Raw genomic sequence first — 27,584 nt, 5'->3', positions numbered from 1 at the left:
AACGCATGGCTGTTAGAATTGAGAAGCCAGTTGGTTTTGAAAAACAGATCTCAGAATGCCATTCGGTCGAGCCCGTTTTACGCTGCGTGAAAGGATGCTCAGCCACCAAAACCGTTCCCATCTCTGTTGGCTTCCATTGTGCGCTAGCTGGTAAGTCTACACAAGCCATATCTGGTCAGCAGACTCCAGCCTGTTTGCTCAGCCAGCATGTCCACATCGCACTGTTAAGACTCCCAGGAGTTAGCACCCCCCAGCTCTGCAGCTGTAGGAGGGAGAGCAGCCCCCTCCTGCCACACAGCTGTTCCAGATGCAGACAGTTCGCCAAGAACCTTCAGCCCAGAGGGGGGAGGAGGGAAGAGACACAGGCACATCTAGAAAGGGGAAAGCTGGAGTGAGGTGCATCAGCACCTACAAATGCACTGTTTTCTCCCATTGAAAAACAGAAGTGACAATTTTTGCCTGATCTGGCACCAGAAAGCAGTTTAAAGCTTAAGAAGTAGCAGATCTGGTAAAAATCTGATCCCTCATTGAATGAAATATCCGATGCACGTTTCAAAATGTAGCATCTTCTTTAACCTGTGTTTGGGAAGCTCCCGCTCTGTGTCCGGTCACAGGGAGGGGGGGTGGGGGGGCGCTCCAATTTCCGTCCCAGTCTTCAGCACCAGCCGCGGAACCACAAGAAGAGCTCCCGTCCCTCCCCCTCCCCGGCTTCTGACTCCAGCAGCCCCGGCTGTCGTCCGGGCCCCGGCCCCGAGCTGGCCCGACCTCGTGCCGGCTGGGGGCTGACCCGTACCTGACCCCGGAGCGACGCGGAACCGCCTCACCAATCACGCGTCGCGCCGGGGCCGGCCTCGCTTTGGCGGCCCAATAAATGGCAGCGATCGGCCAGCATGCGTGGCCTCAGGTGTCGAGGAGCCCGGCGGGGCAGCCCGCACCCGGGGGCATGAAGCGGCTGCGGGCCGCGGGGTCCTGGCGCTGCGACGCACTCGCGCTGCTGCTGCCCCTCGTGGCCCTGCCTTCGGCCGCCGCCTGCCCCTGCAGCGACCCCGACCTCTGCCGCCCCATCCAGGGCGCCCGGGACTTCGAGGTGCGCGCGCCGCCGGGGCCGGGGCTCGGGGCGGGGGCGGCGGCGCGGGGCCCGCGGACTTGGCGCCGCTGGCGTGGAGGAGCCGCGCGGCTGCGTGCGAGCGCCGCTCGTGGCGCCTCGTGCGGTTCCGCCCCGCTCCCAGGTCTTCGTGTTCGATGTCGGCGGCGGGACGTGGCGCTTCTACAACTGGACCCACATCACAACGGTGGCGACTTTCGGAGACTACGACCCCGAGCTCATGTGTTACGCTCATGCCAAGGGGGCCAGGGTAGTGCTGAAAGGTGGGTCGCAACGAGGGCAGCCAAGCCGGGTGGGGAAGCGCCATCCTTGGGGCTGTCAAAACCCGGCTGGGCGTGGCTGGGCTGGGGAGGATGTAGTTGGGGCCGGTCCTGCTTTGAGCCGGGATTGGGCTAGATGCGACCTCCTGGTGTCCCTTCCCACCCTCACTTTCTATGATTCAAAGTAGACACTAAGGATAAAGACCCTGTTTCTGGCACCATGATTTTAAAAAGTGATAACTTACAAAGTTGTCCTGTTTAGGAGTTGTACCCCTGAAGGACATGCTTGAGCCTGCTGCCAGGGGGTTATGGATAACTCAACAGGTGGAACTGGCAAAAAAGCAGTATATGGATGGAATTAATATGGACATAGCGGAAGCGGTTAATAAGTCATCACCCGAGTATGATGTGTTAACAGCTCTAATGAAAGAAACTGCAGAAGCTTTTCACAGTGCAATTCCAGGATCACAGGTATAAGATGCGTTCTGTATAAACTTGTTTTAATGTTGTGAAATCCTCATTTACTATAGACTACGTATTTAAAGTCTTCTGCAAACCTCTGTCATAGTCCTAGTTTTCCACATTTGTGCTTTGTTCATTTTGCTAGTTGACTACATCTATTTTGGTCATAAGGACCACTGAACTTCTCCTGCTATGAAACTTAAGTTATAAAAACAGAACCATTTTTTTGCTGAGTTTTACGATATTTATGTTATAGCCCTTTATGGTATGTTGGCTGCCATTCATGAATCACTTTCCTATTGGTGGTATTGGTATGGATTAATGAAACTACTTCATGGTATATCATTTATTCTGGTATCATATGATCTATATCTTTAGTAATTAGCAGTGTAATCTTGGAGATATTCACAAAATGATTCGTATCTTTTTTAAATAGATTATTATAGTTTAGGGCTGTCCAATCTCAGAGGCTACACTCTGGTATGTTGGCTGCCATTCATAAATCACTTGCCATTCACCATAATAATGGGGTAGTGATATGGATTAATGAAACTTCTTAACAGTATACATATGATATCAGAAAAAAATATAAATCTTTAGAAGTTAGTGGTATAATGTTGGAGAGATTCACAAAAGTTTTCATATCTTTAAATGGACAGCCCTAAACTATAATAATCTAATCTCAGAGCAGCCAGAGGCCATCCACCACATTGGTTGCAGGCCCTGGGCCACACACTGCAAGGTCTGCATGCCTGAGGGGACGCATGGGTTCTTCGGGACCCCTGCCACGTGCAGTTGCCCACCTCTGCCACGGTGCTGTTGATCACCCCACCACCACCATTACAGTTGCACAGATAAGTTTCCCCCACACCATGTGGCTGCCTCCTGTACTGTTTTGCCCCAAGGACCCTGGCCGCCACGCACCTGAACAGGCAAAGCAATGGGAGAGTGTTGGTGGGACAGGAGTCCATGGGCTGAATATGTGGGTTGGATACAGCCCTGTTATAGTTCGTGAGATGTAATGTTCGATCTCTTTAGTGATTTTAAACTATACCTGTCTAAAACTTTACAGGTAAATGTGAAAAGAGAGAGCAAGTTTAATTCTTCTATTTTATGCATATTAAATGAATACTTCTATAGGCAGACTTGTTCTGAAAACAAGCATCAAAACAATAGAGTGCATCGATTCCATAGGTAATATAAACTTCTGCTCTTCTCCCTCAGGTAACATTTGATGTGGCTTGGTCTCCAGAATGCATTGACCAGAGGTGCTATAACTACAGCGGCATTACAGATGCTTGTGATTTCGTGTTTGTGATGTCGTATGATGAAGACAGTCCAGTCTGGCCATGCCGTGCTGCAAGAGCCAATGCTCCCTATAATCAGACCCTGACTGGTGAGGATCTATCAAAAATATCAGCAGCTAGCATATAGTTTTTTAAATAGAATGGCTTATTCGATGGGGACACTTTACCCCCACCCCTACTTTTTTTTTTTTTTAATGCATTGTTGTGGGGGTTTTTTGTTTTGTTTTTTTTTCCCAAAGCCTCTGATACTGGTAAAACCTCCTGAGCATATAGGTTCCTTTGAGCTTTATGACACTGTGGATAAACAGTGTATGCATGGCATAGTGAGACATTTTTTCTACATGTAATCCTTTAGTCTTTATTATGGTGAAAAGTTTCAGAATGTAAGCAAAACATGGTGCAGTAGTGGTGTCATCCTTTTCTTTGTAAAGAGCATTAAGTACTTACCTCTGAAAGGTGTGTAGTACCTCTCTGTGGCGATATGGATGCTATGCGATGGCAGTTCAAAATGTCTGAATTGTTTTCTGAGGGAGGGGGGAAACAATAGGAAAGGAGAGGGAAGCTTATATTTTGAAGATCTATGTAGTTTGCTGGGAGTGAATAGTAATAACTGAGAGGCCATAGTAGTGCTTGAGAGAATACTGTCACTATTGCCTCCTCTAGCACTTTCCGGTCTCCCAGAAAAAGAGTCAGAGGGGAGGAATAGAGCACATTGCAAATGAACTGAATGTCACCAAGTGAAACTGCTAGGAATTTTTTGTTTCTTAATACCCTGCCTGAAGTGGGGAGCAGCTGGCTTCCAGCCAAGGAATATAACAGTTTGTTCCCACCTTAGGTGGGAAGGGAAGCCCTGGGGAGGCTGTATTTATTTGAGATCTGTGACTGGGATGCTTCTAATTCAGGTCTTTCCCATGAGCAACACGTGCCTCTGGCTGTGTCAGCAGTGCCTTTTTGTAGGGTGTGCACATGCACCCCCTACGCATGGTAGTATAAAAGGCAGAATTTGGCATTGGTAGAGTATAACTTAGGTTCAGGCTTCCATACCTGCTGTTCAGCCAGTATGCCTTAATCTCAAACTGGTGTGATTGGCTGTAGAGGTGCATAGGGAGAGTTGCATTCAGCTATTGTTTGTTTTGCTGGACTGTCAGCAAAAGTCAGTGATAGCACTTTGTAATATGGACATGCCTCTATCGGGGATTATCCTGAGACCAGGAACTCTTGAGGTGCACCAGATAAGAGATGGTGACTGTATTGGATTCCTGAAGTTGATGGCCTAGCATCTGAGTATTTATTACTGAGTTCTTTATGGGCTAGACAGGCCAGGTCTGAGTGAAAAGGATATATTCAAAAGTAGTAATACAGAATATTTGTTCATTACTTCTTGTTAGCATTATTATTTTTTAGCATTTCTCACTTATTTTTTGTCTTAATGCTGTATATATTGATTTACTTTTGATCTGTCACTTTGTAATCATTCCTTAACATATTCAATTTAAGACGACCCAACATAGACCTTCACTTTGGATGTTTACTATTGTAGTACTTCTAAGTTATTTCTTATAGTAAGAATTCATATGGAATATTAAACGGCAAAAGAATCATAGAGAAGTAGGACTGGAAGGGACCTCCACAGGTTATCCAGTCCAAGCTCCTGCCTGAGGCAGGAACATCCCTATTGAAACTGTCCTATACAAATATTACAGGTGTAGATTGTGTGTGTGTGTTGTTTTGTTTTTAATATCTTTCATCATCATTGTACTTCAGTAATGTTGAAAAAGTTAGTGTTGGCAAACTTGAAAGCTTGTCAATATGTTAACATGAAAGCCAGGTATGTCATTTATATTCTCTGTTAATTTAGGCTTTGAAGACTACATTAATATGGGCATTGATCCTAAGAAGCTTGTGATGGGTGTTCCCTGGTACGGTTATGACTATACTTGTCTGAATTTATCTAAGGTAAGATAAAGGCATTTTTAACCGTTTTAAAATCATTTTTACTCCTGTACTACGTAATTTTTGGCAGTTATTTTTACAGTAAAGAAAGACAAAAGCAGTGTCATCTGGTGGTACAGGCACAACCCTTATATTTTGGATATTGGACTTGTTTCTAAAGCTGATTGACAGTGTAATGTTAGAGAAGATCTTTTACTTCTGTCCCTCATGTTTCTACATATTAACATTTAAGATTATGGGATTTAGACATTGTTATACAGGCACTCCTCACTTAAGACCGAGTTCCGTTCCTGTGACTAGGTCGTTAAGCGAATTGGTCGATAAGCGAGGAGCCGCCCCTTGATACTGCGTGCCTTGGCTTGAGACACCGCGCTGACGTTTCCACAATACGTTTCATACAATACCGACTGCTCGGAGAGCTGGTCGTAAGTCAGCGCAGTCGTTAAACAGGTAGGTCGTTAAGTGAGGAGTACCTGTAAAATGCTTTAAATTAGTGGTGCCCAACCTTCCCAGCGCTGTGGGTTCTAGGTAGATTGGTGCTAGGTAGATTCCACCCAGCGCTTGGTGGTAGGTAGATTCTGTGCATGATGTGTACTAGATCCAGTGTGTGGGATTGGTCTGGGCCTGATCAAGCACACCACATCAGATCTGCTTCTTCAGCCCCACCTGCATCAGATTGGGCCCTGAACCCATATGTTGGGATGGTGCCTGTCATCTGTGGCAGCCCGCATTCTGCAAAAGCATTTGGGCCTGCATTCTTCGTCAGGGATCCTGGGACTTCCACTGAAAGGCTGGGTACATAAATCGTTAACCCTGACCTGTAGATATTGCAGTTCAGAGTTTAGAATAAATTGTGCACCAATATATATGTAACATTTAGAAATAAAAACAGAAGTTATCAGGCAAAGGAATCGGCTTTCAAAAACATGACCCCAAACAATCTTGAAAACACTAGAAATCTATAGACTGAAATTAGGATATCCTCTCCACTCACCAGCCCCCCACATACACATGCACTTCCTGACCGTCTTAGTAGCACTGGGTCAAGAGTTCAATATGAATGGCTGGTACTCATCGCAGGAAGTTCAACAGCTCTCTTTTTCAGTTGAACTGAGTCCCCTGGAAGTTTCCATCCTTAATCTTTTATTTCCACTGCAGGGGAAGCCTGTCTGGCTCAACCGGCCATCAGTCCTCAGAACCAGTGCAACATCTTCCTCCTACCTGGCACCTCCCACTGCCCCATGACTCCTTGGGGTCCTGTCTCCCTCTGTGTGAGGTCTTTGTCAGGCTCAGCTCTGGCTGAGCAATGGGCAAGCGCTTTGGGAGCCGGTGGTTAAGTATTTGGATGTGCCAATTGAATACCTGGTCTAGCCTCCATGTACCATGCATGTGGGTTTGAATGTGAAAGCCAGGTGAGGGAGGCAAGTTCCAGTCCCGGTCTCTCCTGCTGAGATTTGCTTCTCTGCATTACCAGTGGGGCTGCAGATAAAATAGTTTTTTTATTAATCCTGTCATATTAAGTCAGTAACAATGATATTGCTTCCCACCTTAAACCAATCTGAGAAGCTGGAACTTGTTCATTCCAGCTAAATAATAATTATATGGATGTCTTTCTCTAGCTTTAAAAAAAAAAAAAAAAAAAAAAAAGAAAGAAACAAAAGGTATTAATTCATATCCAAATACGTATTTCAGGTGGTTTTCACAGGTGCCTTTTTTTCTCATTTTCTTCCAGAGTTAAATGAAGTTGAGTACTATGAAACAGCTCTTTTTTCTTTTCAGGATCACATTTGTTTTTTTTTCAAAAGTTCCTTTCCATGGGGATCTATGCAGTGATTCTGCAAGGTTTCAGGTCTCATATAAAGCGATGATGAAGCAAGTGAATAGTTCAATTTCTGGGAGGCTGTGGGATAAGGAGCAGAAAGCTCCATATTATGAGTACAAGGTAAGCTGTTTTACAGACGAGCATTCATATACTCTAGGCAAATATGGTCCGATTCATTTTGCCCACACGGTGAATAGTGGATGGATTCCAGGTTAGTATCTGCAGGGAAACCCTTCCTTGACAAAAGGGTGCCAGACATGGTGAAGCTGGTTTCTATATCAGTGTGCTGTCTCCTTGAGAGTGAGATGGTCTGTCATGCCGTGGGGAGAGATTTAATAGAACAGAAGTCCACTATTCTTATCTTCCACTACTGCAAGGTCCTATTAAAAAAAACAAACTGCCAGTGCCTATGTTGGAGCTGCTCTTAACTTTCAGCTGGTGCTGATTTTGATTCATTGATTAGGAGTTGCAGCCAGCATTGTTTTCTCTTCTCCACTGCATCCAGAATTAACTTGGAAGCAGTAGTTGTTGGAACCCCTGGAGTCTTCTACTTGCACTCACTGTAACTTCCTATTCAGTTAGTGACACACTCTTTCTTCTATTTTCTATATAACCTTCATCTGTTAATAACTAATACGATCTTAAAAGTGATCACTGGCCCAAAGTAATATAACCTTATTTAGGAGAGCTTCATAATCTTCTCTAAACCTGCATTTTGTGCTAGAAAAAAAACAAATCTATGACAAGTTTCATGTGCTGGTATACTTGGAATCTTATTACTCTTTAAATCAATTTAAGGTTTGTACATTAAAATTTAGTCTTTTTATGAAACAAATCTCTCTTATAAAAGAGTTGCACAAAATGAATGCTTTGTCTGGGAGATCAGGGAAAAAGAATAGAAGGAAAGCAGGATTATTTACTGGATTATGTTTTATAGAAGAAAGAAGACTGGGTAGTTACTGTAAAGTAATGCAAATAGGAAGGCTTTCTTGCAAAATGTTTATTGCAGACTGGAGAAGAAATTTTACATGAATACTTTTTAAAAGTAAATTTGGAAGAACATTGTTGCATATATTCACATTTGCATATCGTGAGTTATGCCTAACTTTTTAGGCATTTTGTATTCATTAATATAGTCCTGTTAATGTAGTTTTTATTTATACTAACACACACATTCTGGACATTTTTATAGGATGCTCTTGGTCATTTTCACCAAGTATGGTATGATGACCCCCAGAGCATTTCCCTGAAAGCAGCATATGTGCAGAAACGTGGTTTAAGAGGCATTGGCATGTGGAATGCAAATTGTCTTGACTACTCTAGAACTCCTGTAGCAGAACAGCAAACTGAAGCAATGTGGCAAGCCTTGATACCATAGCAACTGCATGAGATGATCAGCATTTACTGCTTGGTTTAGAATGATCATTTTAATGGGATATTAATTCTAAAGAGTAATGTATATGTTGTCTTACAAGTATCTTCTGGTTATGAGCAAAACTTCTGAAACAGTCACAACTTAATTTTATTCAGTACTTAAAATGAATTAATGCAATGTTAAATACTTTAAGAGATTCTGTTTAGATTTTTTTATTTTTACAATTTTCAATTAGGTAAACAGCTTGACTGAAAAAACATAATGCTCTGTTCTTTTCACAACTTGAAAAGCTAGAAAATCATGAACTTTTTAAAGAAACCTTCACTCACTCTCTCTCTTATTTTTTAAGACCAGTATTTTAAGTTTCGTATTATGAAAAGTATTTCTTACCCAGTTTAAACTACATTGTTCATAATTAACATTTAAAATAAATATCCGCTATTCTGAACATCCTACTTGTGGTCACTGTACTGCTGTTGTTTGATGTATTACTGTAAGGTTTGTAGGCTGCTTTTAAATAACAGAGGAAAAGGTTGTTATTTTTTAAACTTTTAGAGCAGGGGCAGGCCATTTTTTTTTCAGGTGATAGGCCACTTCACATGTTTTTTGGTGTGCTGTTGAGGGCTGCAAGGCTGGTCCCTCCCCTTAACAAGTGCCCCATCCTCTAGTTGCCATCTTGGTCCCAGACATCCGATGACCAAAAAGTCAGGGTTTAGGGGGTGTGAAGTCCCTGCCCTTGCTGCAGAAGTACTCCTGTTGTCCTGTGGGGTCAGGCCAAGTCTCAGGATCTCAAAATTGCACTGTTAGATGGGAGGGTGAGACACAATTGCACATGCATGCACTCAAAAATCAATTAGATACATGCATGTTCTCACACACTCACAGGCACTCAATGGTAGCAGGAGAAAGAGACTCAGTGGAAGGGCTGGAGTCCTGGTAGGGAAGAGAAACAGTCCAAGTCCTTTGCTTGGGGAAGGAAGTGGGTGATAGCTACCTATCCTGGGCTGCAAGTTGATCCTCGATGGCCAGTCCGTCTTCTCCAGCAAGGTGTTGTCCAGAGTGGGGTTGCCGGCAGGGCCTCTGGGTGGATAGGTAGTGTGGTGTGGTGCTGGTCCAGATGGAGAGGGTGTCCCACTGCATCTGTCTTCACTGCCCTCTTTTATAGGGGCAGACCTCCTATGACCCTAGTGGCAGGGGCATGCCCAGGCAAGAGTCAGCCCCTGGTGTACTGAGCATATGCACTCCTAGGTAAGGACTTGCAGTTTCAGGTGTCTGTAATGGTGGGTTGACTGATTTCTGCAGCAGTCTTTGTCTTCCAAATCTTGAGCCAGGGAGGGTCAATGCAGGGTGATGGTTGGGTCATCAAGTTGATGGTTCAGTCATTCAGAGGGAGCTATTTTTTGACATGCTGGCATTGTCTCTCAAGCACCCTCATTCATCCCCATTCATTCAGGGCCAGTGTTTCCTGCAGGAGCCATGTGGTGCCCATGCTGGGCTGCTCTGTGCTGTCACCACCATCTCCGAGCTCCCCAGAGAGCTCCACACGGTTGCTGCAGGAAGTGCTGGGTAGCACTGAGGGGGAGGGGCTGCATGCGGGTCCCCACCAGTACCATGGGCTACAGCCAGCAGCTGCTGTCACCTGGGCTGCCTAGAAAGGCAGTCCAGTGCAGAGCTGCCCCAGCCTTGCTGTGTGCCCAGTGGGCAGCTGGGCATGCCACCATGGGATGCTGCCTGGGCCAGGCAGGAGTGAGGGACCCACCACGGGCTGCACAAAGCCCCTGTACAGCCTGAATCCAGCCTGCAGGTTGTATTTTGCCTACCCTTGTTTTAGAGGTTTCTACTCCTAGTTGTCTGTAAATTGCACTGGTAACAGCAGGAAATATACATTGCATTTCCTAGCACTGTATTTTTTGTATACATCACACACCTTTTTCCAGTATTTAGCTGCTGAAAATCGGAGAGTGCATCTTAAGGAAATACAATAATGGTGTTTAGCTGATAGCTATAGCAGAGGGTGGTAAGTAGGGCACTAGCCTTGAGCACTGAGTTAGGGAGGTGCCAGGCTGGCATCCCTCAGGGAACTTTTGATGTGACTGGCATGTGGGTAGCCTGTGTCCTAGTGGAGCAGCAGCCTACTTGCAGCAGTCTGCATTGAGGGCAGAGCCCTGGCTGGGGCAGGCAAGACTCTGGCCCCACTCCGCTGTCACAATATTCTCCCTTCCTCTGCCCAGGGCACTGGAGAAGCTTGCTTCACCTCTTATTCCCCTCTTCCTTCCCCCCCCCCATTTCACTTAAATACTCCAGCTGCTGTTGGACAGAGATTCCTGCTGAGTGAGTAGCAGCAGTTAAGGAGCAGCAACAGACTGTTACTTCCTGATCCCCTTGCAGTTCCTTGTGGTTCACTTGATTACAGTAGGGGCTCATGAGAGTGCCTGGGCTGTGAAACCTGTGCGCATATGCAAATAAGAGTGGGACACAGTAGTTATGTTCTGTCAGTGTCAGTGAAAAATGTAAAGTACCAAGAGAAGCAGAAGAAATTGGAAGGAGGTACAGCAGCAACAAAGCATGGGGGAAGGCAAAGGAGAAACTGCTTTTGAACAGTGGTGCTAGATGAGCATTTTATTGCGCAGAAGCACAATACCCAGAACTTGAAGAATAACTTTGGCATGTGTGTGGGAGAGATGGCAGTTTGGATATGAGGATCAGACACCAAAGGAAAAGAGAGTGGAGCAAAGGCCATGGAAGACTGGGCAGGTACAGAAAGCAGCATCACATTGTGGTTGGTGATGGAGTGAAGTTGCCAGCTTGTGTGATTTTTTTTTTTTTTTTTTTTTTTTAAAGGAAAACCTTCTCTAAAGAGAAGTTGTCACAAGGGAGAATTGTGAGGGCACATGGAAAAGGATAGATAGGCAACACATTAGTGATGGTCTGGGTTAAGTGTGTATGGGAATACCGACCTGGTGCTGTTTTACATTTAAGAAACAGGCTCATATTGGATAGGTTTGATGCAGAGGGAATGAAAAAACAGCCAAAAGATAGAAACATAGACCAATACTGGGAAGCACAACATACATGCTTCAGCTGTTAGATATCAGGAAATAATTATTTCAAAGCAAACATGAAACATCTATATGCAGAATGAAGAGCAAGTGATAACCACAGTTTGACCACAACTGAGAAGGTCTAAGTGACTAGAAATAGGGCAAGCTTTGTGAGTGGATCAAGGTTACGTGGAATCTCATTCCCATTGACCTCGTTGTTAAAAAGTTTTTAGAAGTGCTGTGTTTTTAATGAGCTGGATGGTAGTAAGGTCTGTGCTGTGGGGGACAACAATGCATGTTCTGCAGGAGGCAGCAGTGATAAAAAATAAAGTTGATTACTGAAGGATATGTATCCTCATTGTTTTAATCCTCTACTTGTCAATTTTATTTTTTTACTTGATCAACTTTTAATGTGAGGCAGTTCTGCTGTGCTGTAGAGTCATGCCACAGCATGGCAATGTGAGATGCGAGGTCAATGCAAATGTATACAATAATTTTTTTCCCCTCTGATTTCTGTCATTGCTGAAAACCAAGATTAAAGACGTTTTTAGTGTCCTGAATCCATATATTTTTACACAAAGCTCAGAATGCATTAAAACACCCTAACTATTCTCCAACCATTTGCGTTGGTCTAATAAAAGATATCAAATTCACCCAAGGCACCTTGTCTGCCTATGTCCTTAGACCAACACGGCTACAACCCAAACCCTTAAAACACCCTTTACTTTCTAACTAATGCTGCTTATAAGATACATTTTCAGAATGATTTCAAAATCATCTCAGGTTAGTCTTCATATTTTCACAAAAGAATTAACAGTTGGAAATGTTGTATGACATATTAAACTATTTGCAGATTGATTTTGCTGTGTGAGAGTCTCTCCCACCACCACTCCCCCCCACCCAAAAATGTTAAGGAAATGTTGTTCTCAGCAGGACTAAACAAAACGAACAAGCAGTGAAACTCGTGGTGCATCTACACCACATTTGGCCCTGTGTCCCAGCATGAATGCCCCTGAGCTCACCCCTTGCCCCCTGACATTGCAAATCCAGAAGAGCACCAGGGAGGTTCTACCAGTGGCTACAGATGGATGCCTTAAAGGGACCTCCCTACTGCTGTTCCAGTTCAAAGGGTGTAAATGGGAGTGGGTGGTATAGATTGCTTCCTAAAGATATGATTAAACAGCTCGTGTTTTTTCCCTTTAGCTCATGAGGTGGTGATGCAATCTCCTTAGACTGCCGTTAGTCTTTCAAAAGAGTCCTACTCTCTATCAGTCACGTAGATAAGCAGGACTTCACCCTGCAAGCATTTACACGCGTTTTGAGTAGCATCCCATTACACGCTGCTAGTATTTTGGCTGTAACATAAGAGTATTTGCATGCGTGATTGTGGTACTGGGGATGCTTTTTAAATATTGATGCCATTCCAATGAGTTGTAGACACACAGAAATAATTGAATGATAGAAGTGGAACAGTTCTCCCTTGATTCTGGTTTATTGTCAAGTCAGGCCCTGTCTGTACTGCAGCTAAAACTGATGTTACTTTCTCTGGTAACTGAAAAGTGGCCAACATCATACACGTCAACCATGACACTTCTCAAATTGTTTTTGCAGTTAAGTAAGTGTAACTGGACCTTTCTTGATGACAACTATAACAGTGTTGTTGAATGCAATTTAACCTAACTCAGTTTATGCTGAATGGGCTTGCAGGAAAAATGTATTCAATGCACAGCACGTCATCAACAAAGTGTTGGTGGTGTCTCTTGGAAACTAAGAGATAAATCTGCATGAATGTCTATGCACCTGTTTTCAGAAGTCAATTGATGGACAGCCTCTCCACCATCCTCTGCTGCCACCATGCCAGCCCTGGGTTGTTCTGCCTGAGCTTAAATTGCTGCTGTCCCAGTCATGCTTGTAGATGCTGTGCCTGGGAGCAGGGTACTCTAGTTAAAACAGCTCCAAAGTTTAATGCATTGGGTTAATTGCATGTGTAGCTGCACTCACTGTGGAGTGGGTTACAGGGTTAGAACAGTCTGGGTGCAGATAAGCTGCTTTTCCTCACGTTGTACTCTCAGTGCAGAGATACCATGCACACGTGCAAAGCTCTTTTCCTGATGGTGATTCAGGCAAGGGGCCTGAGTTAATTCTTTCATTTAGCCATGATTGTTTGTTTGATTAAATTTCTCCTGTGAAATGGAGAAGATCACAAAATGTGCTCACTTCCTTTTCTTCAGAATCCTCTGAAATGTAAATCCTATGGGAGACTTCAGCAGTGTCAGGATGGAGCATCTCTGTGGGTTTGAGAGAGGGTACAATGTAGGACAGCAATCATCTCAGGCTGCTGCTGTACTGAAGCCAGATTCCCATGGAGTGACTATGGGGTAAGAGAATGATACTGAAAAGCCATCATGCTCATCCTCCATGCCTTAGAGTCCTGTGTTGAATCTGAGTTCCTTGTAGGGTGCATCTACATGTTGCCGTATGGTGACGTTGCTACGGCACCGTGCTTTAGTACTTCCTATTGTGCTGTGCTTTAGTACTTTTAGGATGGGTGGCTACTATGCTATGTGCTTGGTGCATGGGTAAATTTCGCCACTATGTTGCCGTAGTGGTGTGCTATACCCAGGAAGCGTGCTGCTACAGTAATGTATCTGGCCATCACATTATCACTGTCACATTAGCACAGCATGTCACTATGTCGCCATAGGGCAACATGTAGACACACCCATTAATTCATAAAGCTTTTGGTATTTCTGTAGCATATAACACTGTCAGTTACTCTGTAATTTTCATTCACTGAGTAGAGCTTTCAAGTCTGTTTGTTAATTCTGTTTAATACAAAGATTCATTGACTGGTGCTTTAGTTGAACTGTAATTAATCATACCAATTTGTTGCACCTGCTTCCGAGAATAGAGACAATGCTGTTTATTTTTAGATACTGTTATTTTGTTGCAATAGACTTTACACTCCGCTTATACAACTCCAACACTGACAATACAATTCAGATATTTAGAATTTTAGGATTTTTTTCTTGAAGTGGAGCAACAGTTGATTGTTTTTGTTTCTTTATTACAAAGCTTTAATACCAGGTTAGATCAGAGACAAAAGAGGTTGTTTGGATCGTAAGATTTAAGAGTTCCTCCTTTTAAAAATGTTGCAAAATTTTCACATCCTATTTCTGATTTCCTGTGCACTTATTGTTGCCAGCAGTCAGTACATTCTTGTCAACTGTTATGTTTTATGATGTAATAATTTTTTAAACTATAGGACCAGGCAGAAAATAATTTAAAAAATAAAACATGAAGGTAGCTATTCCTTTCAGAAATGTATTACCTCCACAATGTGGAGATCTGAATTTAGTTAATAAATGTATGCACAGCACTTTTTTTCAAATATACCATATCATGTTCATGATCATATTTGTAATCTAGGTGGGACAAAGCTTGCAATTTTCAATAGCTTACAGAACGCTTGATTGTTAATGAAACTACAATTAAGGAACAGAAACTACTAGGTAGAAAGTCAATAGATATTTTATGTGCTTTAGTTCAATTTTACATAAATACAGAGATTGTGTTTTTGATGCTTTGATTCCACAATATAGTGAAAAAGTAAATTCTAAAAATCTAATAATAGATCTCTGCTTCCCTACTCAAGTAAACAGTTATTTTATGTGTAAGTTAAATTGTACCTCAAAATAAATGATGCAGGAGTTTGGGATTTATGAGTATACTTGTAAATTTGAACAAAGTTTTTGTTAAACAAGCATATCATTTATTATACAGATCAGATACGTTAGAAAAAATTAAATTACGATTTTTCTTTAATTTTCGTTATAGCCAAAAATTCAGGTTTAACTGCATATTTTTGTTTAAAATCTTAACGGCAGTCAATTATGTAAAAGACAAATAATGTATTCTGCCTCAGTGTCTTATTGACAAATGTTGCTATATTTACACATTTGATAAATGTCTTTACAATAAAAAATATTAAGAACATAACCCAAAAAGTTGACAGTGCTTTTTTTCTGTGTAAATATACACTAGAGCAGTGATTGTCAACTAGGGTGCCATGAGATCTTTTCAAGGGTATTGGGTGTCACACAATGTTAGCACTTAGGTATGCCAACACGGTTCACAATCGGAACACAGCGATTTCCAATAGGAATCCATAGTGTCAAAAACATTTTGACACAAATTCTTTCTGACTTCTTTGCAACATAAGAATTGCTCTATTATTTTTTGTAGTCAAAAACAAGTGAAAACTAAGAGCTGTCATTTTCCAAGGGATGCCTTGACTCTAACAAGGTTGAGAACTCCTGCACTAGACAATCCGGTGCGTGATCTTCTAAATTACTAGTTTTCCAGTTTGGAGCATTAAAGATGACTGAATCTTCTTCTGTGCTAGCTCTGCTCTCAGTACTCGTAAATCAGAAGCTGCTTGTTTTCTCATCTACCGAGGAAGCAGAGATTATTTAAGGAAGACTCTGGAGTTGAAGCCCATACTGTTTTGTATAGATAAATAGTAACACACAGACACAATATTCTAGTTCAAGCTCTGGTTTTCAGTGGGGGTGGGGGGTGGTTTTGTTTTTTGTTTTATGTTTCTGGGGTTTGTTTGGGTTTTTATTACTTTAGTCTCCTATTTTTAAGAATCAAAACCTGAAGTCCTTATTCAAGTAAACTTCCGCTGATGTCAGTGGTAGATAGCTTGAGTAAAGAATAATGAAAAAAAGATTGAAAATCTCAGGATTTAAGCATTTGATTCGTAGAATATTTTCCATGCCTGTGATTTTTACTAGCAATGACAGAATTGGCTTCCATATTGGAGATAAGACATGGGGTCACATTCTAATTTGCTTTATATTGTATTCAACATTTTCTCATTGTAATGATCTGTATCTTCCCCAGTGTAACTAAAATAAAAATGACTCCAGATTTTTAGGCAAGGGGATGATTTGAGGACTTGGTCTGTCTACAGCTTAGGAATTTGTTGGTGTTATAAAGCTGTTACTATGAAAAATTCAGTATTGACTCATGCATTAGCCTTTTGATGACAAAACCTCTAGCACACATCTGCCTAAATGACAGTGGAGAGGGATTTTGACTCAATAACTGCTGTGCTAAGGAGGTTGGCTGGAGCTGAGAGAAGCTACAGTTTTTAAGCTGCCTGGAGGGAAGGGGAGTTGGAGAGGTGATACTTAATAGTTCAGTTTTGTCATTAACTCAAGTGAGAAAGCAACAAATACCATCACGCTCACAGAAAAGTTTAATTTGAGGAGATTTAATTATCTCAACTATTGACTAATTTTTCAAATAATTTTTCAAAGTTTCAAATACATGTTATGACTTGATGTTTACAGGGAAGGAAATCTATATAATTCTGATTTCCAGGTTTGTTAGGACACATGCGAATTACCTTAATTTCTATGATAAGTTTCATTTTGATATTATCGAGCTTTCTCTTTAGGTGATCGATTGCGTGTTGCTCTGTGGTGATCTGGATGATGGTGGCGTTCTGCGTGAAACAAACAAAGTGTGTTTATACCTGCAGTACTAGGAGGTTTGTTCTCTGTGGTCTACAGGATTAAGTACCTGAATAAATTGGTGAAGGACAGTGATTGGCATATACCTTCTAGGGAGCCAACAAAGGACAGCATTAGGTATGTATCTTCTGGGGTGCCACGCAGGTACAGGTCAGATATATAAAGATATTTGGAGGTTTTTTCCCATAACAACCCACACGGATCTTAACCATGTTCTGTTAGCATTCTCTACCTTGTTATCTTACCATGAAACACTCCAGATAGATAAAGATTAATTCAGGGCTTGTCCTCATTACCCAGGGCACTAGACTGGTTTTAAACATGCAAAGCAAAAAGGCACTAAAATTGTTCCAGACAAGTGATTTTTCTCTTTTTTTTAAGTGAATTGAGCTCTTTTATATCTATTGCTAGGGTCTCTCAATGAAGCCAGTTAGATTCCCTGCAGATAAATTAAGCACAACAGGCTGTTTTTACAGGTTATTTCACGTATCAAGCTTGAAACTTCTGGGTCCTTTAAAAAAAAAAAAAAGCGTGACAAATAAGAACCAGCGACCCTACCTTAGAGCCTGCAATGTGTGTTGCGTTTTTTGCTCGTTTCCAGCTATCCCTGGCTTCCAGCTGTGACAGTAACTTTTGGTGAGAAAGCTCTAAGTCTTGCCGCAATTTATTTAAATTATCTTCAAGTGAAGCTGTAGCCTTTTTGGTTTCAAAGTACTTCTTTTTCCATGCCTGGCGAGCTATACATGAAAAACAACAGCTCAGCATGCTCTTCTCAGGTTAATTGGCATTGTAGAAGAAATAATGACAACAGGCGTGTGGGTGGAGGGAGTTCAGTCGGGGGTTTTCTACCCCCTCAGGAGTGTGAGGCAGGCGTATTGGAGCCTCCCGAGGTGTGGTGGAGGAAGGGCTCCAATTCACCCACACCAGCCTTGAGCACTGGCCGGGGAGCCCCAAGAACGAGCTCCCTCTGCTGCCTTTCCCCACTCCCGTTCTGAAAGCCGAGCACTGGCCGAGAGCCCGGGCCCTCGCTATGGGAACCTGGGTGCAGGCTCCCAGCCCCAGCTAGATTCCCCCGACCCTGGAACCAACAGTGAACTTCTGTTTGGTCTGGGGTAACATCGTAACTTTAGAGAAATCATTCTGACTGGGAGCTGCACTTCTGTCTGCACCCCAAGTGGTTTGGTAACACTGTTAACTTCAAAGGGGGTTATGTGTATTAAATGCAAGAGGGGATTTCTTTTTAAGAACACAATTAATGGCTAGCCAAAGTAAAAACTGCCTCAGTTATACTGTCACCACTGGATCAGCTGAACTCTAACCAACTGAAACTTCAGATTAGCTCTGTCACGCAAGGTTTGTCCATGGCTAGAGCAGGAGTGCTGCAGCACTACACCTTCAGGCCTGTGCAGGCTGGCAGCAGCAGAGACTGCAATGTTCCCAAGTGCCTGATTTGCAGAAGTTCGTAGCAGCACAGGACTGGAGAAACAGGCCTACAACAGTTCTTTACCTTACAGCAAGTGTGTTTCTTCAAGATGTTACCTACATAGATCCAGACCTGTTGGAAAGGAAAAGGAGGGGCGGGGAAGAGAGAAGGAAAGTGGGGAAGAGGGGAGTAGGCTGGAGGGATCTGGACCTGCCTGAGGGGAGGGGGATCAGCCCTGATTGTGGTGCATGGGCAATGGCCCAAGCAAGGCTGGAGCTGGCCACTTGTAGCTTCTGTTGCTCCCCACTGCCAAACTTTCTGACCCATTGGGCTCCCTGTGGGCGAAGTCATGGCTTTGTGGGCTGGATTTGACCGGTGGGCTACAGGTTGAGCACCCCTGGTGTGAAGGATTTAGATAAGACTCTGAAGGTTTTAATTGAATTAAAATATAAAAGAATGAGTTCTTAAGGAGCCTTTGGCTTGAAGCCCCATTGCAGTATCATTGGTGTGTGATGTAAGAAAGAAAAGGGATAAAGGAGTGCAAAACTGAAAATACCTTAGCAAGTGGGTGGAATTTAAGGGAGACCTGTCCCCTGTGAAAAAGAGTGTATGTTGAGCCTTCTAGGAGAACTGGTAATGTTTCCTGCACTGAGACTGCATGCTGTTGTCAGAGATAAATGGTATAGACTCCAGGAGGCTAATCCTTTCAACAGAAACCCTGTCAGTCCAGCTAAGACCCTCCCTCCCCACAACCATTAAGAGTAGTGTTAACAGTAACCTTTAAATCATTTAAAAAAAATCACTTAAAATGAGAATGTCCATTCATTAAAGGGTGTTAAACTGTGCTAAGTACCACAGGGGAGGGTTGGTTATCTTTGAGACTTTCAAGCTAGCTGGAGCTAGGTATTGTTAGTCTGCTCTGCAGCAATAACATGACCACTTTGCAGTCAACCAGCACCCTAGAGTACAGGGCTGCCAGCACCTCTGCTCCTGACAAATTTTCCACCATCCAAAGCTGTACTACCCAGAGGGGGTGGTACTGGCCCCAAGCTAGCACCCCCTCTCATCTGCTGCCACTGCCAGTACATATTGTCCCTCCCCAAGCCCACATGGTACCGTGCTGCTGGCTCCAAGAATCCCAGGAGATCCTGGGATGGGGACCCTGGGACGAGGACCAGACACCTGGGATGGAAGGGGGGTGGGGACTCGGGGGGGCTAAGATCTGGTTTGGTAGGCCCTTGTGCAGGCAGCTGGCATACAGCCAGCTACCTGAGCTTAGCTTGGCACTTGCCAGCCCCTTTCCTCCAGGCTGGGTCTGGTAGGGGAGGAAAGCACTTGGGCTCCCATCAGCTCCCCCATCACAGCCAGCATAACCCCTGGTACCCCTAACTCAATTGCACACACCCCCTCCCCCCCCGAACCAATCCCAGGTCATTGAAACACATTAAATATTTGGTCTTTATTTATTTATTTTGCTTTTTCTCCCCCTCTTTATTTCAAACACTACATTTTATCAAGAAATTTCTCCACCCCCACCCTTGCCTCTGTCTCCTGCTGTAGCAGAGAGTGGGATGGAGGGAAGCCATAGCCCCCATACTGCTTTCTCTGCCTTCTGGCTTCATGATCCTGACACATGCCCCACCCCCTCCCAGCCCAGAGGAGGGATATAGTCCTGGCTCCTGGTCATGTCCCTCTCTAGTGGCAAGTTACAGTTGTGCGCATCGGAGACAACATTAAGCCTTAACCTGCAACTGCTCTGAAACACTTCTAACTTTACCACTGCCTAACATGCCACAGCTTTAGAATAGTTTAAAGGTCCCTGTAACGATGTCCTAAGAAGCATTCTTAAAAGCAACAGTAGACTGTTTGAATTGCTGTGAGTCCTTCTGGATATGATGCTCCCACGTGTGATGTAACAGTGCCATCGTTCATACACAGATTTATTGAAGTCCCACAGAACACTTCCAGGGAAAGCAGATAGTTTACCCCTGAATTTCTTTGTACATTATACAAAGGAGCTTTTGGAATGGGGCTCCTTAATCCACCTGATCATCTGTAATTAAGCACATACTGGGCACATCTACACATTCATTAATGCGGTGTAACAACCTGTAATGACAGATACTAAGAATGCGCCATAATCAGCACTACTGTGCATTAGCGCACATGAACAGTTTGTTTTTTTTGTTGATGAAGTTAATGTGCATTGGACTAAATCTGTTCATTAGCATAGGTTTTGCCCGCCTCACTAATGAGCGGTAGAATTAGTCCTCCCACTGTAACACTAGTGAGGCATAAGAATTCATACCCTTGTTCGCACAAGTTTCTAGATTTCTTCAATCACCGCAAGATGTGATCCAATCAAAGCACGTACCGTGATATCTTTTCAGTTGGTTTTGTTCCAGCAGGCCTTTGGCTTTCTTGATCAGTTCCTCTCTGATTCTTTCCATGTGCAGTCTTTCTGCCTTCTTTTGTTCCAGCTCTTCTGCCAGCTTGATTTCTGAAGATATTGCAGCCTGTGCTTACTAAATAGATGTCCGGAGTGGGAAAGCCCAGTTCTATTTAACCTTACTGCAGCACCCCCACCATAAAGCACATTAAGCCTTAGCAGTCTATATCCTTTACATACTCATAGGGTGCGTCTACACAAGATGATTTATTGTGCAGTAGATTAGTCTACTGCGCAGTAAAGCATCACTGCTTAGATGTGTTCACGTTTACTGTGCAGTAAATTAGTCTACGCGAAGTTACCTACGACCTATAAGTACACATAGTAAATTAACTGCACAGTAGATACTATGCAGTAACACGTGTAGATGCTGGCCAGGAGCAAATATGCTCCTGGTCAGCCTAGCCGGCAGGGGGCCACAGGGGACAGGAAACTCTGTCCCTGATCCTGGTGCTGCTGAGCTCCCTGCAGAAGCTGGATCAGCACCAGGACTGGGGAGATCTCTGCCTCCTGTCCCAGCAGGGAGCTGGCTGCTCTGGGTGACAGGTGAGGGCTGGATTCCCAGTCCCACTCCCCAGAGCAGTCAGTTCCATACCAAGCAGGGCAGCTGCTGGTGAGCCCCGTGCCCCTCTGTCTGGCAGGAGACTCCCCTGCAGCTGTCCCACACTGCTGGCAGCTCCCAGTAACTCCCTGCCGGCAGAGCCATCCCTTGGGAGGAGGAGGGGGCGCAAATCAGGGCGACCGCCCTGGGCCCCACGCTTTGGGGGCCCTGCAGACAGTGCCATTGGCATGTGCCATGCTCCAGCAGCTCATCACTGCCCCCACCCCCCCCCCCCGCGCCACGCTCCAGCCCTTCGTCACCCCCTGCTCCCTGTGCTCCAGCCACTCGCTACCCCCCCAGCCCTCCTGCACAGGCCCCACACAGGCTGATATGTTCCGGGCCCTGTACACCCCTAGGGTCAGCTCTGTCTGCTGGGCAGGGAAGCCCTGCCCGCAGGGGGCTTCCTGGCAGCTGTGTCTGGATGAGCATGGAGCCAGGACAGCTCTGCCTGCTTGCAGGGGCTGCTCTCTCCCGGCCCTGTGTACATCACATTTCCTTCTAATATATACGGGGCCAGGAGACAGCTGCCGCTGCAGCCAACAGAGCTCTCCTGGCTTCATGCCCACTGGGACCACCCCATGCCCCTTGCTAGCCCCCAGGCTAGCATGGGGTGGGGAGAAGCCTGGAGCTCCCCCTGGCTGCTGCAAGGGGGCAGAGCAGGGTGGGTGAAGCCCTGTAGCAGGCTGCTCCCACTGGGAGCAAATCTGTTTTGAAGAGGGAGCACATGGAGATGAGTTCCTTGGTAGGCTTACTGCACAGTATTTTTAATAGCACATGTAGGCACACCCATAGAATAGGATTTCAAGTGTGCTGTCTCTGACTGGTGTTCTGGAAAAACAGGATAAAAATCTAGGATGCACTCAGCCATTAATGGATGTATGAATAAACAACAAAAGTCCACTTTAAATGGGCATGAAACGTACTGCAAGGACTCTTATTAAAAGGGAAAGCAAGAGGAAAACACACGTGTTAACTTTTTGCTAGCTGAGGCCTAAAGAATAAGAGGCAATTTCAGTAAGTATACTATAACAGAATGGCTAGTTGCTCACTCACTAAGTTAAGAACTTTAAGATACATGTGCTTGCACCAGGCTGGCTCAGTACAACCAGCGGTCACTCAAATACTTCCACTACAAACACCTTTCAGTTATGGCAGGGATCTACTGCAACCCACACCCTCTTGAGCCAGCACCAACTCATGCAAGTCCCCCTCCTCTGTGCTTCAAATTCCCAGTGAGGGAAGCTGGGGAGTGGGGAGCACCCTTCAGCCTAGGAAGAGGCTCTTCTGGGTTCTGTGCCATGACCAGCCAATGGAAGCTTATTATTTCCTCAACTTAATTTGATTTTACAATACTACTGTGAACTGCTGTTGTGAACTACAACTTTTACTGAAACCCTCATTCCCATCTTGAGCAAATGTTCAACCCCTTGAGATCTTTGCAAAGCACATACTTACTTGCTACCTGAAATACAGGAGCTTCTGTGGCATCTACAGGAAGAGTCAGCAGAGGTGGAGCAGGAGGGGAAATATATTGACTGGGATGTGCTGGATGACCTAAGTTATTCTTAGCTGTCTGGAGTCAAAGGAAAAGGGTATAAATGCAAAATATTGACCTCACTGTATTTGGAGGTCTTTAATATGAGGCAACCTCTACCTTCCCCTACACCTGGGCTGCCCTGTAAAGCTGCAGTGGTATAGGGGAGATATGACTTCTCTGTGCACCATCCAGTGAGATCGCTTCTAAGTTCCCATTGGCTAAACCTCTGCCAACACAGTAAAGGGACTGGGGTGAAGACTTTTTTTTCCTTAGAGTCAGGTTGAATGGTAGGGCAGATTGATTTTTTTTTAACTTGTAAAAAAGCTTCATGTTATTAGGAGGAGAGCCTGCCTCTGGAGCCCAGCAGTATGGGGCTGTACCTTGGTGCTAGGACCAAGGCTCTTAGCTCTGTGCTTTGGTTATGACAATGCCTGGGGAATGTTGGACAACAAGCCATCCATCTAAGCCATCCATTTGCACAGTGGAAATGGCAGGTCTCCCACCTGAAAAAAAGAATCTGAGGGGAAGCAAACCTACAGCTTTGACACCCCAAGGGGCACAACTTATTCACCAAGCTACTAGTTAGGTCAGTAGCCTACCATCTGTAACCCCCCCTGCCTTGAGGCTGTGACCTGTGTGGCCAAGGAAAGCAAGTTTCTGAGAGCCAGGAAAGCAGTCTACCAGGGGCCCCTAGTGCAGTAGCCCAGTGGGCTGGCTGCTGACCTGGAAGCAGGAGGTTAGGGTTCTGGTCTGTGTGTGTGGGGCTGAGTCAGTTTGGTTCCCTTTGGGGCCTATTATTATTCAGTATAGAATATTTAGGCTGTCCAGGCCCTAGTCTGGCAGGTTCTGCATCCTCCTAGCAGAGAGGACCCTATAGCCTCTGATGCTCATAGAAACCGGGTCTCCCAGTTCTTCAGGAGATGCTCAGGAGGGAAACCCACTTCTTGGGCATAGCCAAAGCATGTCTAAGTCTCACAGCTACAGTCTAGGCTGCCTTGACAGCTTGCCAGACTGCCCCTTGAGGCTGTAGTGCTGTGTAGAGAGGAAGCCAAGGTTTTTAGGGCCAGGAATAGGCTTGATTAATGGCAAGGTGGCTTGGGGCAGGGGGTGGTCTCTCTTTTTCCCCAGCCAGCTGCGTTTTCATGTAAAATACAGAACATCTCCACCTTGATAGGTGTGGTTTTACATCTCCATTGGAGAAGGGCATCAAACCCAGAACTGGGCAGCTGGGAGATGCTTTGCTCAAGGACTTGGAGATAAGGGGATTCAAACCCACATCTGTTTCCTAGACTTATGCACTACCTACCAAGCGACTGGTCAGGGGTAAGCCTTCTCCAATTACCCCTTGAGACTGTGGCTCTGTACAGCAGGAAAGACAAGTTTCTTGAGGCTGGGAAGGGAGTATACCAGAATGAGCCCTATAGCTTGGATGTGTGCAGTAATGTTAGGTGCGAGTCTGGTTAATCCTACCCCACAAGGCCAGCATAACTGTCCAGGCAGCACAAGTGGCCACCTAGGGCCACAAATTGAAGTGGAATAGCAACAACAGTGTGCGCACAACATGCACATGCTCCTTGGGGCCACCGCTGGAGTCTCGGCATGTGCTGAGCTGCCACTCCAGGGCTTTGTCTGATGCCTGCTCTTGCCAGGTACGTTACAAGGGAGGGTGGCAAACTTTTGTTTGCCTAGGGCTGCAAAAATCCTTGTGCCACTCCTGCCCTCCCTGCCACCTAGAACTGCCTGTTATTCAGCTAATAGCCAGTGCACTCAGCTGCCAGAAGACAGCATGGAGTCTTAAGCCTTCAAGTTGAGGGCTCACAAATCACTGATCTTCCACTTGGCAGAAGAATATTCTCAGTGGAATCAAATCTACAGCTTTGGACACCAAGGGACATAGCTGCAGTTACCACCAGGCTGCAGTCTAGGCCAGCAACTTGACCTCTACAATCTCCCAACTTTGAGTTCTGCTTTGTCCAGGAAGACAAGCTTCATCTGGCTAAGGGGAAAGTCCAGCAGGGGCCGCTAGCTGAGCAGCACTGTTGTTTCCCCTGGAGGTAAGAGAGAAGTTTCATTGCCAAAGGGAACCTGGCTCTGCAGCAAAGTATCTTTGTGCTAGATGGGGTCCCTGATTCTGGTCTTTGCAGCCTGGATTACTTTTCTAGTGTGTTTTAATTCACCCTTTTCTATTACATTCAAACCTTCATCTAAGTTTTGCACTTGCATAATCTGAGTCAGTTGTACTATTACATTAAAAATCTTCCTGATGGAAAATATTTCTGTACACTACTAATAATAGGTTACTTCTAAAGACATACCTGATCATCCTGTTTTCCACCAATATCAGCAACAGACATGCCAGTTACTTGTTGATGGCTAAACGGTAAAATCACATAATGAAGTAAAATTAACTTAATTAAACTCATCTCAGACTCAGAGTTAATTAAAGTACTCGTTTTCCTTCAGGGTTTCATTTTACAGAAGTTTATAAAGCAGTTTTTATGAATGCGTCATAATAATTACTTAACTAAATTTACCTTTTCTTATTATGAACATCTTGTAGGACATTGTCTTCCAATGATTCTGGAGATCTGGAATTTTCTGTAGTTTTTCTTTCTAAACTATCTTTTAAATTTCCTTCATATTCCATATTTGTAACCAGTAGTGTAGGGATTTGATCTATGAAAAACAAAAGCTAAAATATTTAGACTACATTTATAATGCTTTAAGTCCTCTTTGGACTCTAATATTGGCACACCCAAAGAACAAAGTTAAAGCTATAAAACTCTCTAGTAAAATTTGGCTATTATATTAATGATATAATTTAAAACTGTATTTTAGCAAAATGGATACTGAAAAAAAAAATTCTTCGTAATATCTTCAGAAATGGAAGACAAGGGAGTCATTAATAAGGTATGTTACATCAGTTTTTACTTAAAACTCAGCAAAAATTATTTCTCCCTTTTTTAATCTTGAGGAATTTAAGGGTTTTACGGTATTCTGAAGACACGTACAGGCTTTCATTATTCAGAAAACATCTAGTAGCAGAAGGGGAAGTAAAAATAGAAGGGAATGTGGAGTTGACGCATCTTTTTCAAAATCATTTCTCAATCCTGGCAGATGACTGACATTTGTAATGCAGTTTTATTCTAAGCCCACCCACAGTTTTATATTATTTCCAATATAGACTATTCAGGGAACCTTTTCTCAGTTTTAAACGTAAACTCTCCAGTTTTTTAAAGTATATTAACATTCTACTTCGTAGGAGGAAAGTAGAAGTACTTTCCATTTATTGGTGTTGTAAGTGATTAATAGTAAATCTGAGTAGAGATGGTTGACAATGAACATTTCAGTGAATGAAATTCTTTCCCCTGTTATCATAGTCCTGTGCCAAGTGATGCAGGGGTTTATTTATATGAAATTGCTGCTGAAGCTACTCATGGAGACAGATCCTGAATATTTCCTAAGCTCCATGGGCAGAGGAATGTGTTGTAGTGCTCCAAGAAGCCCAAATTTAGTCTTCTGAATGTTTTATATGAAAACACTTCATTTCCCTACGCGATCAAGCAAATCCCTGAAACAAGTTTAAGTACTTCTCTGTATCAATAAGTGAGGATGAAGCGGGGCTCTTTCAAAATAACTGGGTTTTTGAAAAAAAATCTATAAAAATGTACAGGAATTGAAAGTGCTGTTCTGAGCTCAACTATCCAATTTCTTTTTTTCCTCTACCTGGTTATACAAAGAACTTTGATAGGGCAGGATTTTTAAAAAAAAGCTCTTAAACACAAATTGTTAGGCCACAGACTATATTGGAGAGGTTGTGGAATCTCCATCCTTAGAGGGTTTTTTTTTATGACCTTAGAAGTTTTTAGACTAAGCCTTGGCTGGGATAATATAGCTGGGGATGGTCCTGATTTGAGCAGGGGGTTGGCCTGGATGACCTCCTAAGGTCCCTTCCAACCCTCACTTTCTATGATTCTATGAACTTTCATTGAAGTCAATGGGAGATTTAAAGAGTATGAGATCAGCCTACGCCATTAATGTCCATACACTTCAGATCAGGAGCTTAAATATGAGAATACATCTTTTCTGTATAACAGTCACAGAAAATAACTAGCATCTCACTATATATTTGACAAGACCCACAAAAAAACTCTATATACAGTAGGAATTAAAACGTGCCCATAAAACTTTATTGTGGTCAACACTTTGAAACAAACATGTCTAAAATTAGGATCCTAAAATATATATTTAAGAAACTAAATAAAAGGAACTTGATTTTTGTAAATGTTAAATATCTACAAATACCAATAAGCACAATGGATGTTATAGGTCATAAGGGCTTCCATTTAGGTCAGGGGTGGGCAAAATATGTCTTAGTCTCACCTGGCCCAGGTGCCATCTGGCCCGTGGCGCATCCTGCCACCCCGTGGGCATGCAGTGGGATTGGGGTGGCTCCACAGCTGGACTGCCTTTCTAGGCAGCCTAGGCAGCAGTGGTTCCTTCCAGCTGCCACAGTCACTGGCACTTGCCCCATGGTACTGGCAGGAACCCATGCACACAGCCCCAACCCTGGCCCACATCTGCCCACTCCAGACTTGGCCTGGCAAAGCAGACCACTCTGGACCAGCTGGAACCCACATGTGCAGCCTCAACCTGGCCTGCCCTGCTCCAGATTCATCCACTAATGCTAAGCAGCAGCAGCAGCC

At 44.1% G+C, this 27,584-nt stretch overlaps 2 protein-coding genes across 2 annotated transcripts in view; one reads left to right on the top strand and one right to left on the bottom strand.

Moving 5' to 3' along the window:
• Window positions 1-402: 402 nt before the first annotated feature.
• Window positions 403-14,216, top strand: LOC106738478 (di-N-acetylchitobiase-like). Its single transcript, XM_059728001.1, is given in 8 exon segments — window positions 403-1,087; window positions 1,230-1,368; window positions 1,628-1,836; window positions 3,052-3,223; window positions 4,993-5,090; window positions 6,867-6,878; window positions 6,880-7,029; window positions 8,102-14,216. Coding segments are annotated over 8 exon segments (1,182 nt in total). The 5' UTR covers window positions 403-871; the 3' UTR covers window positions 8,288-14,216.
• SPATA1 (spermatogenesis associated 1) overlaps window positions 14,203-27,584 on the bottom strand; it is a 26,997-nt gene continuing 13,615 nt past the window's right edge. The window contains exons 7-13 of the mRNA XM_019489036.2: window positions 25,413-25,554; window positions 25,194-25,251; window positions 22,797-22,914; window positions 20,666-20,791; window positions 17,427-17,605; window positions 16,742-16,840; window positions 14,203-15,775 (exon numbers count right to left, since the gene is read on the bottom strand). Coding sequence (XP_019344581.1) covers window positions 15,671-15,775; window positions 16,742-16,840; window positions 17,427-17,605; window positions 20,666-20,791; window positions 22,797-22,914; window positions 25,194-25,251; window positions 25,413-25,554 — 827 coding nt within the window. The 3' untranslated portion in view covers window positions 14,203-15,670. The remainder of the gene's footprint in view (window positions 15,776-16,741; window positions 16,841-17,426; window positions 17,606-20,665; window positions 20,792-22,796; window positions 22,915-25,193; window positions 25,252-25,412; window positions 25,555-27,584) is intronic.

Source organism: Alligator mississippiensis, chromosome 5 (genome assembly GCF_030867095.1).
Source record: "Alligator mississippiensis isolate rAllMis1 chromosome 5, rAllMis1, whole genome shotgun sequence".
Classification (NCBI taxonomy): Eukaryota; Metazoa; Chordata; order Crocodylia; family Alligatoridae; genus Alligator; species Alligator mississippiensis.
This window is presented reverse-complemented; position numbering and strand designations above follow the sequence as displayed.